This window comes from Azolla caroliniana, unplaced genomic scaffold, assembly GCF_043228905.1.
Source record: "Azolla caroliniana isolate FFs.n. ecotype wild unplaced genomic scaffold, voAzoCaro1.0.p SCAF_11, whole genome shotgun sequence".
Lineage (NCBI taxonomy): Eukaryota > Viridiplantae > Streptophyta > Polypodiopsida > Salviniales > Salviniaceae > Azolla > Azolla caroliniana.
The window spans coordinates 16,715,687-16,728,153 of record NW_028230446.1 but is presented as its reverse complement, the minus strand read 5'-3'; the positions used below and the strand labels follow the sequence as shown (position 1 = coordinate 16,728,153).

Below are 12,467 nucleotides of genomic sequence, written 5' to 3'. Positions count from 1 at the left end.
TGGCAATGTTCATATTGGTCCAACATGGTAAAAGCATGAGTAGGGGAAACCACAAACTTTGTATTTCTAACAATGGAACATGCGAGTCATGCATTATTAGAAGCACGTGGATAAAAAAGATACATGTGTTGGTGTCCAACATACAAGAAAGGTTCCAAGTCCAAAGTGCATCATCGTTAGTAGGAATACCACGAGCTGTCATAATGCAAACCTTAATTGTATCATGTTTGTCCCTAATAATAGAATATAGATTTTGCGCTTTATGTTCAATAGTTCCATTACAAAGAGACTCCATAGTTGATGACAATATGTATATACTTAATATTGGGCGATAAACATAAGAATAATGGTTTAACAACTTTTAAGTGCCATTTTGATGTGAAGCATTACTCAAAATTGACGTGTCCTATGTTGCATATGCAAGATATAATGTACTTTATGCTCCCAAGCCCCTAGGTATACTAGGGATGAGAAGTAACTACAACATGAAGCACCGTGCAAGATGATCATGCAAATAATGATAACACATGCATAAGCATAAATGGCGAAACTATATACATGTGCTAATGAAAAAGCTAAGGATCCATTGCACCATAAATGGCAAGCATTGTTTAGGCATAGAACTCAAGATGAAAAAGACATTTAACATTTAGTGCAAATGTACGAATACCAACATATTAAATGAGAAGGTAGTCACAAGTTGATAATTGGGAGGATCACATGTGCAAACAAACTTAAGATCGGAATGAGTGTAATTTCATGATGTGTTCGTACAAGTTGTTTCTTGCGAAGATATACAAGCGCTTGATATAGATATTCATATTATTACTATAGTGGTGTCTTTGCGTAGGATTGAATTGTTGGAGTTTGTGAAGCAAGCAATCAAGTTCTCGATGAAAACGAGAATAATGGCGAGCCGAAAGCATGAAGCCATGATGCGAGAGAGACATCATAATCGACGATAACAAGATGTATATACACGAGAAAACGAGAGATGTAGGCATACCAAGCTTGGGAAGGGTTCAGAAGCGAGAGATGTATGCATATAACACCACGCATGACAGGGTGGGTTTTTGAAGTGCCGGACAGACGAGGAGACATGAAAGAGGGGTGGTCGTGAGAGATGACAGGTGTGTGTGTGTGGGTGTGTGTGTGTATGTACATATAGGGAGGGAGAAGCACACACACACACACACACACACACACTCTTGTGAGAGAGAACTTGGAAGTGTGTGCAAATGCAACCATGGCAACACTAAAAAGTCATGGTTTGTACAATATAAGCAAACCAACCCCCCACCCCCCCAAGGGACATACACAGATACAGACACAGACACAGACACAGACACACAGAGAGTATAAATGAGCATAAATTGCTTGGTCACTTCAATGCTAATTCCTCTTTAGATAAAATTCAGTCCTGTAGGCTGTCCTGTTCCTGGAGTGGCCATGGCTGACACTCAAGCAAGCCTTCTCCTACGCAAACAGCTCAAAGGTAAGCAAGATACTTCTGTGTGTGTGTTCCTCTCTCCCTCTCCCCATCCCCGTCCCTCTCTCCCTCTCTCTCTCTCTATATGTATATATTTCCGATCTCTGTAAGAATAAGTAAACAAAATCTAGTAGAGATGGAGCAAGAAGAAGGCAAGGAGTAAGACATGGTAAAGAGTAAGAAAACGTGTTAGATGGCGACGGTGACAACAATAATGGTAATGGTGGTGGTTGTGCAGATTTGTCTAGAAGACCTGTAGAAGGTTTCTCAGCTGGTCTCGTCGATGATTCAAACATATTCGAATGGAACGTCACTATCATCGGCCCCCCTGATACCCTCTAGTAAGTCATTTTGCGCATTATTTCAATTTAGAATTTTTTTTAAACGTTTAGAAGATCTCTGTTCTGGTTCATCTTTGTAGACAAGCCAGTTTAGCGGGTAAAAATGAACTAAAATGTACATACACATTGCATAGATATTCTATTAAATATTTTCATCACAAGCTAGAATAGTGGTAAAAACAACAAAAACCACACTATGCAACAGAAGAGAAGAATGCCTCCCTCTTTTCATAGTTATGTCGGCATAATCGTACATTGTGAGTGAGATACATCAAGCATGTTAATTGATAGTACCCATTCCGTACATCATGAAAGGTCATTTGACATGTTGCATATGCCGTACATCAAAATTGTATGAGCCAAAATATCATGATAAATATGCTAAATCCTAAATATATGAGACCCTGATCACTCTTCTCAAATATCCCATCCTTGTCATGCGAAAAGTCTCTGACTTGAAGCTAAAGAATTCAATCTCATCCTCAAGTAAGTACTCGATATACAATCTAGTTCATGGCCTACTCATAGAACATTGAGTAGATATCATATCTCCTCCCAAGGAATCACTGGGGGATTGAATCTTCACGATGTCTGTGCTATCAATATTTACCAATTGCAATGTTTAAACTCTACACAACCTTCACGAGTTTAGAATATGTTTGGACTTCTAAACTCTTGTTCATTTAGAGAGAAAAGAAAAAGACTTTTAAAGCTAACCACTTGAGGTAATTGACAATCTGATGGCCTCTCACTGGATGAGACGCTTCAAAATGACAATATACAATGTGCTCCAATTGGGTTGTAGATAGTAAAGTGAAAACATATCAACAGGAAAATGTTGTGTGAAAAATTCAACACAAGTTTCCACCCATTTTCTATATATAGAAAAGCAGTGTCACGTGGCACATACCATGGGGGATGGGGACAACACGAGGATGACATACAATATATTTATTCTATGCATATATATAATTGTTAAGTATTGGCTGGATAACTTGCATCCAACATTTAGGGGCAGAGGTACAAAAACTCCTTATAGGTATAAGATATACCTTGGAAAGCTAAAGATGTGAATGGATATACAGGTAATCTTTATAAATCGATACAATTAGCCTTATGTAAGATGTAGAGAGTATACATATGAAATTATAAACCTTTCGAAATGATTCTCTGAATGATAAGGAGCAAAGCAGTGGTGCCCCATGATATAATTCGAGGTAAAAGTAACGAGGATTGGGAGAGAAGACTATTATTTCGAAACGCCACTAATTTATTCGCTCATTAGATTGGGCACAAAATCATAAGTCATCTCCACTAGGGATTACCAAGCATTCAGTACTAAGTGTCCCCCATTCGAGAGATGGGAGCAGCCCGTATAATCGCCAACGACATTATTTTGATGAATGACTTGTTGTATCCAACGTCTTTGGGAGCTCCCTAAAGGAAGGTACTCAAGGTTGGCACTTACGTTGTCAAAACAACTGTATGAACATGGAGATGTTCATTGTTGGTATGCTGAAATGAAGCAATGGTTTGCGTTCCCATCTCAACATGACCAAAGTGGAAAATAATAGAGTGATCCAAACTGCTAGTATTAATTTGGAATACAAGATAACATGGATCAGCTCCAAAATATCACTTAGTATGAAGATGGGCCACTGCAAGACACACTTTTTACACACATCGGAGGATGGATTCATCATTAGGCTATCTTTTATGGACATACATCTATCCTATATGCTGCACGGTATGATGCGAACTTCATCACCTCAGTTAGAAATTGAAGTATGCAGAAATGCACGATTAACTTTGAAGAAAGAATTTGCCAATTGTGTGATCGAGGAGTGGAATCCAAAGAATACCATGCTTGGTATTTTTTATGAAATAAGAGGGAGACACCATTGCCTCTTTAAACAAGGCTTTGGCCCACTACACAAGATAATCGAATATGAGGACCAACAGTGCCTAGGACCTTCCTTTCTAGAACTCAAGAGATACGGAGAAAAGCTGTTGAAGGACAACAATACAGCCACACAAGCTCATCCACAAAGAAAATCACAACTTTTTCAGCCCCATAACTAATGCTACAATTCAATCAAGGGCTACACCAATGGGCTCTTGATCGTTACAACAGATCGGGCAATAACAATTTGTCGTGCATGTAGGCTCCGGCCCTATGGACCATGATCTCACCACCACCCTTGTCATTGATAGATAAAGGCTGTTATCTCCCGCCATTGTAGGTGCCTCCCTCGCTTCGGAGACCCCTCCATTCTGGATCGACCTATGTTAAAGATCTTTCAAAGACAAAAGTTACAATATATCTAACTTGAGAATCTTACATGTGTCAATAAGAAGATTCTTTAGTCTCTTTTTATCTAATGATCTTACTAACATTTATTTATTTTGATTTGTTGTTCTCAAAGGCGAGACAACACTTAAGATGTAATCTCTTGTTTGGTCTAATATGCCATGTTGGCCTCTTAAAAGTCATTAATATATGGTTCTTTCTTTCTTTCTCCCTAGAGCTAAAGCTTAAGACTTTATCCCTCTTCTTAATTACTTTCATTAAGCCTAAGCCCTAAAACCTAATCTTCCTGTACTATTAAGCCTTAATTCTTGCAACTTTGTGGAGCTTTGGTTAATTGGAGCTTGGACGTTATCCCATGAACATGTCGGGCGATTTCGTGCTTTCTTATGCATGGGTGAAGTACTTTTAAGTGTAATTAAGTTGTCTAATATCTTAAGTGAAGTGTTCACCTTGGGAATGTGTTAAGGAGAAGATAGAGATTGGATTTTGTTTGTAGTTAGTGTTCATGCTAGTAGCTTGAGAGTAGTTAACACCTACTTTAGCCTGTCTCACCAACAAGAGGGTAGACAGTAGTACAACAACCTTGTGGTGGCTCTCACGAAGAACGTCCATAGTAAAACACGAACTTCGTAAATAAAGGAAAGACGATGCAATAACATATTAAATCTGTATCATAGTATATCAATAAGTTATTAATAATAGACACATATGGCTTTTACATATAAATCAGAAACCTACCGATTCTATAGTTGATGCAAATTATATACAATATGCATTTGTAATAATATATAACATATAGCTGTTTTTCATAATAGTATAATTTGGTGACTCTGGTGAACTGAATAAATTGAGAAACTTGAAATGTAATATGTGTAATAAAAAAGATCTTTCCGACATATTTCCGTGGTTATTCAATTCACAAATAACATGACATCTAACAAGTAGAGTGTGATATCTACTCCATTTTATATGAGAATTTTGTAATTCCGCTTCATGATACACGTTAATTCAGTATAGACTTGTAATTGTGGCTGATGCCTCTTCTTCATCCTCTTCTGACTAGGCAGTCTCATGATATGATTATGATGATGAGGTGGATATAGAGAGAATTCCAATTGCAAGAGAACTGTTGATACTTTTTTGAATCGAGATTGCAATCTTCGATCAATTAACATCTATTGGCATATGATAATGAGCATTGATATAATTCTGCTCTTGTGTCATATCTGTGTATTCTCTACTCAAATGAGCATGCTTATATCTTCAATTTAAGTTTAGTTTCAACCTTGATGTAATATGAATTAATTTAGCAATTAAAGTTCAGGTTTCCTGTTTGGGTTCCTTATTTTGGAAACTTGGAGCACAATTCCTCATATTCATTTTCTATGCATGTGCTCCAATTTATTCAATCTATTAAGGTCCAGTGGTACATGCCAATGCCCGCTGCCTTTGTTTGATATCTGTTTGATCCTAGTTAAATGAGCATGTGTCACATGTTTATTTCTTCAATTTAAGTTTAATTGTAACTTGATGTAAATTGAATTGTTCAACAATTGAAGCTTATGTTTCTCGTTTGGATCCCTTAGTTTACAAACTCGAAACTTGATTTGTCCCATTTATTTTCTGCTCATGTGCTCCCATTCCTCTCACAATAGCTGGGGCAATAATATTCATTGTGGACTCAAATGGGTAATTTGGTGAAGCGCAACGATATAGAAATTAGAATCTAGATTTCACATTGTCATTATAGGCAATCATAATCACATGAGAGGAATCATATGATTTACAGAAATATAAGTTTCATGTCTATACTTATCCCCTCATGATGCCCATTATACTGCTTTCATCGAGTTAACTTTCAGAAAAAGATTGGTACTTGTCTCTTCTGTCGTTAACTGAAGCCCGCTTCACCATAGATGGTGTGAAAAAGATCGATATATCGGTCATGTAATGAATGACCTTGACCACTACACTTGATTAGAGATGGATTTGTTGAAGTTCTATATTAACTTTCCCAAATTTTATGCCATTGTGGAAGGATAGCAGCTCCTATTAGGTATGTTGATGTTTTCCCTAGACCATGTGACAATACATAAATGTAAACCCATGCGAAAACTAATTATTGGATAAGGAAAGTAAAATATTCCGTAAACAATCAAGAATATGTAACATTTCATAGATTGGTAGACCAATTAAATTTTGAATCTAGTAGAAAACAAGAAATGAATTAATCAAAGGGAATTATTAAGAAGCAAGATATTAACAAGTAAATAATGCTAAGGATTCTCCATGCTATATTGCTAATGCACAAAATCATGTCAAAAAAGTAAGGATTTTCTCAAAAGTTTTGTCCTCTAACCACCATTACTCAGAAATTTAGCTCTAATTAAGGTGCATTTCTCCACATGTGGTCCTCAAATCAAGAAATTGTTGCAAACCGAGGGCTACATTTGATGAGGCTTTCTAAGACAATGAAAGTAGAGGCGAATGTTGTGGCAGAGATTTGTATAAAAATTATAATTGCATTTTCTCTATGGATATTCATCACCTTGTTTTATGCTATGAATCATACCATGCATAGCATTGTGTGAGATAATGTTCTACAAATAAATTTGCTAAAGTTGTCTGAATCTTTAAAAAAATCATTGTGATAAAAATAGGCAAACAAATTCAAGATTCTCGCAAAATATTCATGAGGTGATAAATAGCCTGTAAAATTTCCCTTACTTGACACATTTTGACTGAAATTCTGGATTCAGCTGAGCTATAGCTTTTCCACGTACTACTCTCATAGGGAGATTTAATTCAGATAATACCCCTCGGAATTGTGGTATGATGATGAGTATAGCAAGGTGAGAGTCTGAAGTTAGGGAGAGGTCGCCCTTACCACTCCTACAACTAGTCAGACATCATCTTTCATAGAAAGAATACAGAAGTTCTAGTTCAGTTTGAGAAAACTGTATCATTTATGAGCTGGGATTCCAAGACAGCATGGCGGTTCATGAGGAAATCATCTCCATCTCAACTTATCAACTTATCAACTCGGTGGGTATATGGGGCAAGCAAGCAACTATTTTTGTATGATGTACCAGAGAAACCACCTCTACCAGATCGACTAATGCAATTCTACTTTCGTTCTTCACTACAAGGATAATAAAGGAGGCTGTTGGCAGATTGGCCGGAGGAAGGGTGCGATGTTACGGTGGTTTTCATTGCGTGCATCACATGAGCGTTGCAAATGTTTTTGATCAATTCACAAGGTTTTTCCTTAAGGTCAGCTATAATGTTTGCTCTAAAGTTGCAAATACTTTGCATATGCATTTGCAACAGTTTGGAAGGAAGCACGTCGCCAAAACATTGTGAACCACAGTGGTGTCTTACCGTTGCAGCTTGCCAATATTCTAAATTAAGGGTTTGGTCAATATGCAGTGCATAAGGGTTCACACAATAGTGGAAACTTGCCTTCTAATGTTCGTCTCATTGAGTAAATTACACTATTGTCTGTCATTACTTGAATCACAGGAGAGTTTAGAACCACTTCTCTAATGTTTAAGACCACTTCTCTGTTGTGGCTGTATAAATGTCTATGTAGTGAATTGATCAGGGTTTGTGGTACCAATGCCATTGTAGAATCTTAATGCATGGATTGTCATCCATGATCTAAGATATGGTCTATGCATCCATATGAACTTTATCAATATTACGTTAATGTTCTTCATCCCCGCCATATACAATTCAATACCTGAATTCAGTGATCCTGAATTTCTCATATTGTAGACCCTCCCAATTGCATCCTATATGTCTGATTTTCTTTTGCAATTTATGGTCACTAGCTTTGAAAGTTCACCATGTGATGATCGTCATTTCCACCCATACACAAGTTCTTTCCCTGAATTTGGCTGTTGTCAATTTTTGATATCATGGGTTGTACCATTTACACCCTATACGACTGATAATTGCACATCATATAAATAGTTTCCTGATTTTCCTAGTGACTTCGAGGTTTGCAGTTACCCAAGAAGATCATTTATGTTTTCTAGTTTCCTTTTTACCGAGGTATCACCTACATGTGCTTGGTGAAGCTTCTTTTTATGTATAACACTCTCCTATGTTAAAAGATTTCCTTCATCACAACCCTCATCTTAGGATTCATATCGATGTTCTGTTGAAGCGCATTTATTAAGAGTCCATGATTGATCAACACGAATTTCTCAATTAGAGTAGAATACTGCAACGATGTTAAAAAACTAACAAGTAGCTTTTATTAGCACTGTATAAATTTAATTTCACAAAACTAAAAGCTTTATATAAAATCTTAATTGATCACAATTTACATACAGTTCTCTTATCATGTACAACCTTTGGTTTCTAAAGTTCTAATTTCTAATTTCGTTTACAGTGAAGGAGGGTTTTTCAATGCTATTATGAGTTTTCCTATAAACTATCCAAATAGCCCACCAACTGTGAGATTCACTTCAGAAATGTGGCATCCAAATGGTAACAACTATGTCGAGCCTATGTCAATGTTACCTTTGGTTCTTAAGATTGATGTATTCCGATTCATTACTCTATTCTCAAGAAGCCGATGCTTGCATTTTATGAAATCTGGAAATCCTCAGTATCAAGTGAAGATGAACAATTTCTCTAGGATCAGAATATAGTTCTTAAAGGCATTGTTGTAGGATCTTAACGAGGAGTTTCTTTCTTCTTTAACATGAATTTCAGTATTTGAAGGCTTGCTATATATTCATGCTTCAATTTGAATTTGCTTTGTACAACCAAAAATCATATGGGAGCTGTGAAATTAGTCCGATTGGGATGAAGTCTGATGATCTAAACATTTAAAGGGAGCTAACATACTCACTCTGTTAACTTTTGCTTCAGTATATCCAGATGGGAGGGTCTGTATTTCTATTCTTCATCCCCCAGGGGATGACCCGAATGGTTATGAGCTAGCAAGTGAACGATGGTCACCAGTGCACACGGTATTACCCTTTTACTTGGTTGTCTGCCTGGTTGAAATCTGAAATCGGTGTAAGTTAAAATTTTGAGTTTATGCTTGGTTTGATCTTTTTACCTTGTGGAATTGGCTTTTAATAAACTTGATCATCTGAAGGGGGAGTTCAAAGATCCAAATCGAAATAGAGAAAAAATGTCCATTTATAATTAGGAGCAAGATTCACGAATAGAGGTATTTCTTTGGATATTAATGATTACTTTTTCAAGCAGGTAGAAACTATTCTTTTAAGCATAATTGCGATGCTTTCAAGCCCAAATGATGAATCCCCTGCCAACATTGATGCTGCAGTAAGTTATTGTGAACCTCATACTTCAAAAAACAAGAGTGCCATAATAAACATAAACTGTTGATGTCGACAAATAGTCAGTTTAGAGTAACTTGTGTGCTGCGAGGATTAGATACAGAAGTGTAATGTGTCGACTCTGCATCCCATATGTGACACAGTATACATCTATAACATGGTTGTATTGTTAATAGCACACATTCATATCATATTTCTCTTGGACACTGGCTTTCCAAGCTTCTCTAATAAGTTTGAGGTTATATCATATTAGATTTCATTTTATAAAAGATTGCATTATTTTTTATTTCTTTTTGCGGTAATCAAGGGAAGCATCTTTGGGACATCTTAAAAATTTGCGTGGGAACCCTTGAAAATTCATAACTAATAATGACAATGATGTGACCAATACAGTCACGATATCCTTTGACTAGAAACTCAATGGTAGAAAAGCTCAAAAATAATTGCAACGAACTTTGGAAAACATGTGGACAATATGAAAATCACTGACAACCCGAAAATAGGATGCTAGTTTTTCAATATCCATATTATTCAGAGAGCCCAATAGTTGACATAGTCTGTGTTTAAAGAGTACCATATAATCAATTAGATTATTCCTTTAATTTGTAAATCATGACTCATTAGTGATTGGCTGTGAGTGTGTACATGATATACTAGGCTTTGAATATCCCCATTATTCTGGAGCACTTCTTAACTTGAATTTGGATAGGGATGATTACATTGTTGAAAGGGCCAGAGGTAATTGTGCAAAAAACGAATAGAAATTCTTTCCCTTTTGCCTTTGCTATTTCTCAATAGTGATTTGGGCTGATGGCTTTTAAGCCTGACCTTGGGTATTTAAATCCTCCAATTGATGTACCATTTATGTATTAGTCTTGTGAGTTAGTATATTCTCAGATAGATTCCAATTTTTTCATGACTAATACAGAAAGAGTGGCGAGAATCAAGAGAAGATTTCAAACGGAAAGTTCGTCGCATTGTCCGAAGATCTCAAGAGGGTTGTTAGTATAATATAGTGAATGCATTGGAACAAGTGGGTATGTGTCAAAAGCTACTAATCTTGAGTGTGATAAACCAATATAATGTTTTCACATGAGGAAAACCTTTGAAGATTTACTGTGTGCTATATTACATGCATGGTTACCTGTTAATTGTATCTTCACGGATATCATTGTACAATCATAAACTATTACCTCATTAAATAGAGAATGTTTAGTGGATTGCCTTGAATAAAATACTAAAATGGAAACTACTTTTTATCTACAACCCCAACAAAACAAGAGTTTGTTAACATTTTATACATGTTAATGTATTACACGTCAATCAATGGCTACCGACTTTTTATATGTGCAATATAATATGGCTCAACATTAAAAGTGAACATTGGCTAATTATACATAAAAATTGCTACATTTGTCCTACTGAGTACCTATATGAAAGGATGTTATGAAAACACTGAAATTAATATGGTCATATGGACTAAAACAGCAGTTTCCTTTTAACTTTGTGAATTATAAACAATAACAATGAATAAGGAGAGACTTTGTTAGTGAATTAAATCATTCTAGTCATCCACAAAATTAGTAAAGCACATGTAATGAACGTATGAGACCTTAAATTTTTTGTATGCCCTCAATATACTATTTGACCCATGTAAGTGTCTAGTTGTGTTATTGGTATCCTCTCATGATATTGTGTACATGGTTCCCAATCTATGTTTCATTCATTCTCATACCTACAGCCAGTTTATTGAATGCCATTGAGAAAAAACATTTGCATGCTTGTCATTGCCATTCTAGGGTTGTTTGATAAAAACTCGTCTTTATGAGTGTGTGTCAACTCACATATGAACCTAAATCTTGACCATATATTTATTTATTTATTTGTGCTTCCTTCATTCCCTATCTTAACGACATGATCATTTTAATATGGTGTTCACATAGTCTTCTATGAGGCTTGAGATACAAAAGGGGGGATCACATTGGATAGATTTGATATTGAAGACATGTTTGTTGTCGCTTTTGGGCTTGTTTTATAGTTATGCATTGATTGATGTTTAAATCTTGCACGATGGCTTTGTTAACATTGTTTCAACTTCAATATAGACTTTTCTTAATCTCATTTGTGTTTTCCTCATAATTATGCATTCATTGACATTTGAAACTCACATGATGGCATTGTAGAAATAAAGATGAATTTTTTCTCATTGTCTCTTTTGGTCGTTTCTCCTCCTATTATGCAATCGATTGATGGATGAGCCTTGCATGATGCCTTTGTTGAAGTAAAGAGTTAATGAAATCTATTGATACCCTTACAAATAAGCACACTATTAAAAAATAATAGTATTGTCGGTACCACTCTTTTTAAGTATATTGTATCACAAGATAGGTGTGATTTGGTTTTAGTTGAGCTTTTGATACTTTTCCAATTTATGGAATATGTTATCGTTCTTTTGAAAGCTTGAATTCATGACTTTCTAGTCTTTCTTAGACAACCATTTCTAATTGACCTACAATTGTTTGGGCTTGTCGTTTTACTCTATTCCAATTTATTGATAAACAAATATTTGTTGGATTATATAGCCTCTTTGAAGACTCCTGCCTATAATATGCCTATAATATGTAGACATCCTTATTACCGTGGAACTATGTGTATGTTGTCAAATTTAGGTTAAGAAAAGTTTGTTAATTTGAGTTCATAAAAGTTATGCTGGTAACGTAACAACATCACAATACTCATAGTTAGGTCCTTGTTTCTAGGGCAAAGTGGTATGTGAATGATTGGAGATCATTGTCTTTCCTAGGTTCTGATCTCTTATTTCAAGAGGTAGTGGTATGCAAAACTATTTTAGTGCAACATTTCTTAAGCGTTTCTCATTACCAACATACCACCCTTATTTCTCTCTCACTTTATAACTTTCCAAAAGTCAAGCAAGCAAGGCAACATGTTCCTATGTTATATTTTCCACTTGTCCTTAAGTTTGTTTCTTAGTGTGCCACATATGT

The 12,467-nt window shown here is 35.8% G+C and overlaps 1 protein-coding gene across 1 annotated transcript; it reads left to right on the top strand.

Annotated features, from left to right (window-relative positions):
• The first annotated feature begins 1,318 nt into the window (after window positions 1-1,318).
• On the top strand, window positions 1,319-10,683 carry LOC147858105 (ubiquitin-conjugating enzyme E2 7-like). Its single transcript, XM_087327182.1, has 6 exons — window positions 1,319-1,495; window positions 1,728-1,830; window positions 8,541-8,638; window positions 9,026-9,126; window positions 9,371-9,448; window positions 10,391-10,683. Exons 1-6 carry the CDS (start codon window positions 1,450-1,452, stop codon window positions 10,466-10,468), a joined length of 504 nt encoding a protein of 167 aa, XP_087183308.1. The 5' UTR covers window positions 1,319-1,449; the 3' UTR covers window positions 10,469-10,683.
• Window positions 10,684-12,467: the final 1,784 nt, after the last annotated feature.

Excerpts from the sequence above, each read along its gene's own strand:
- LOC147858105 (XM_087327182.1), top strand. The coding sequence starts at position 1,450 with ATGGCTGACACTCAAGCAAGCCTTCTCCTACGCAAACAGCTCAAAG. Across the intron at positions 9,127-9,370 it reads GATGGTCACCAGTGCACACG|GTAGAAACTATTCTTTTAAG; the intron begins GTATTACCCTTT and ends TTTTTCAAGCAG. Across the intron at positions 9,449-10,390 it reads CTGCCAACATTGATGCTGCA|AAAGAGTGGCGAGAATCAAG; the intron begins GTAAGTTATTGT and ends TGACTAATACAG.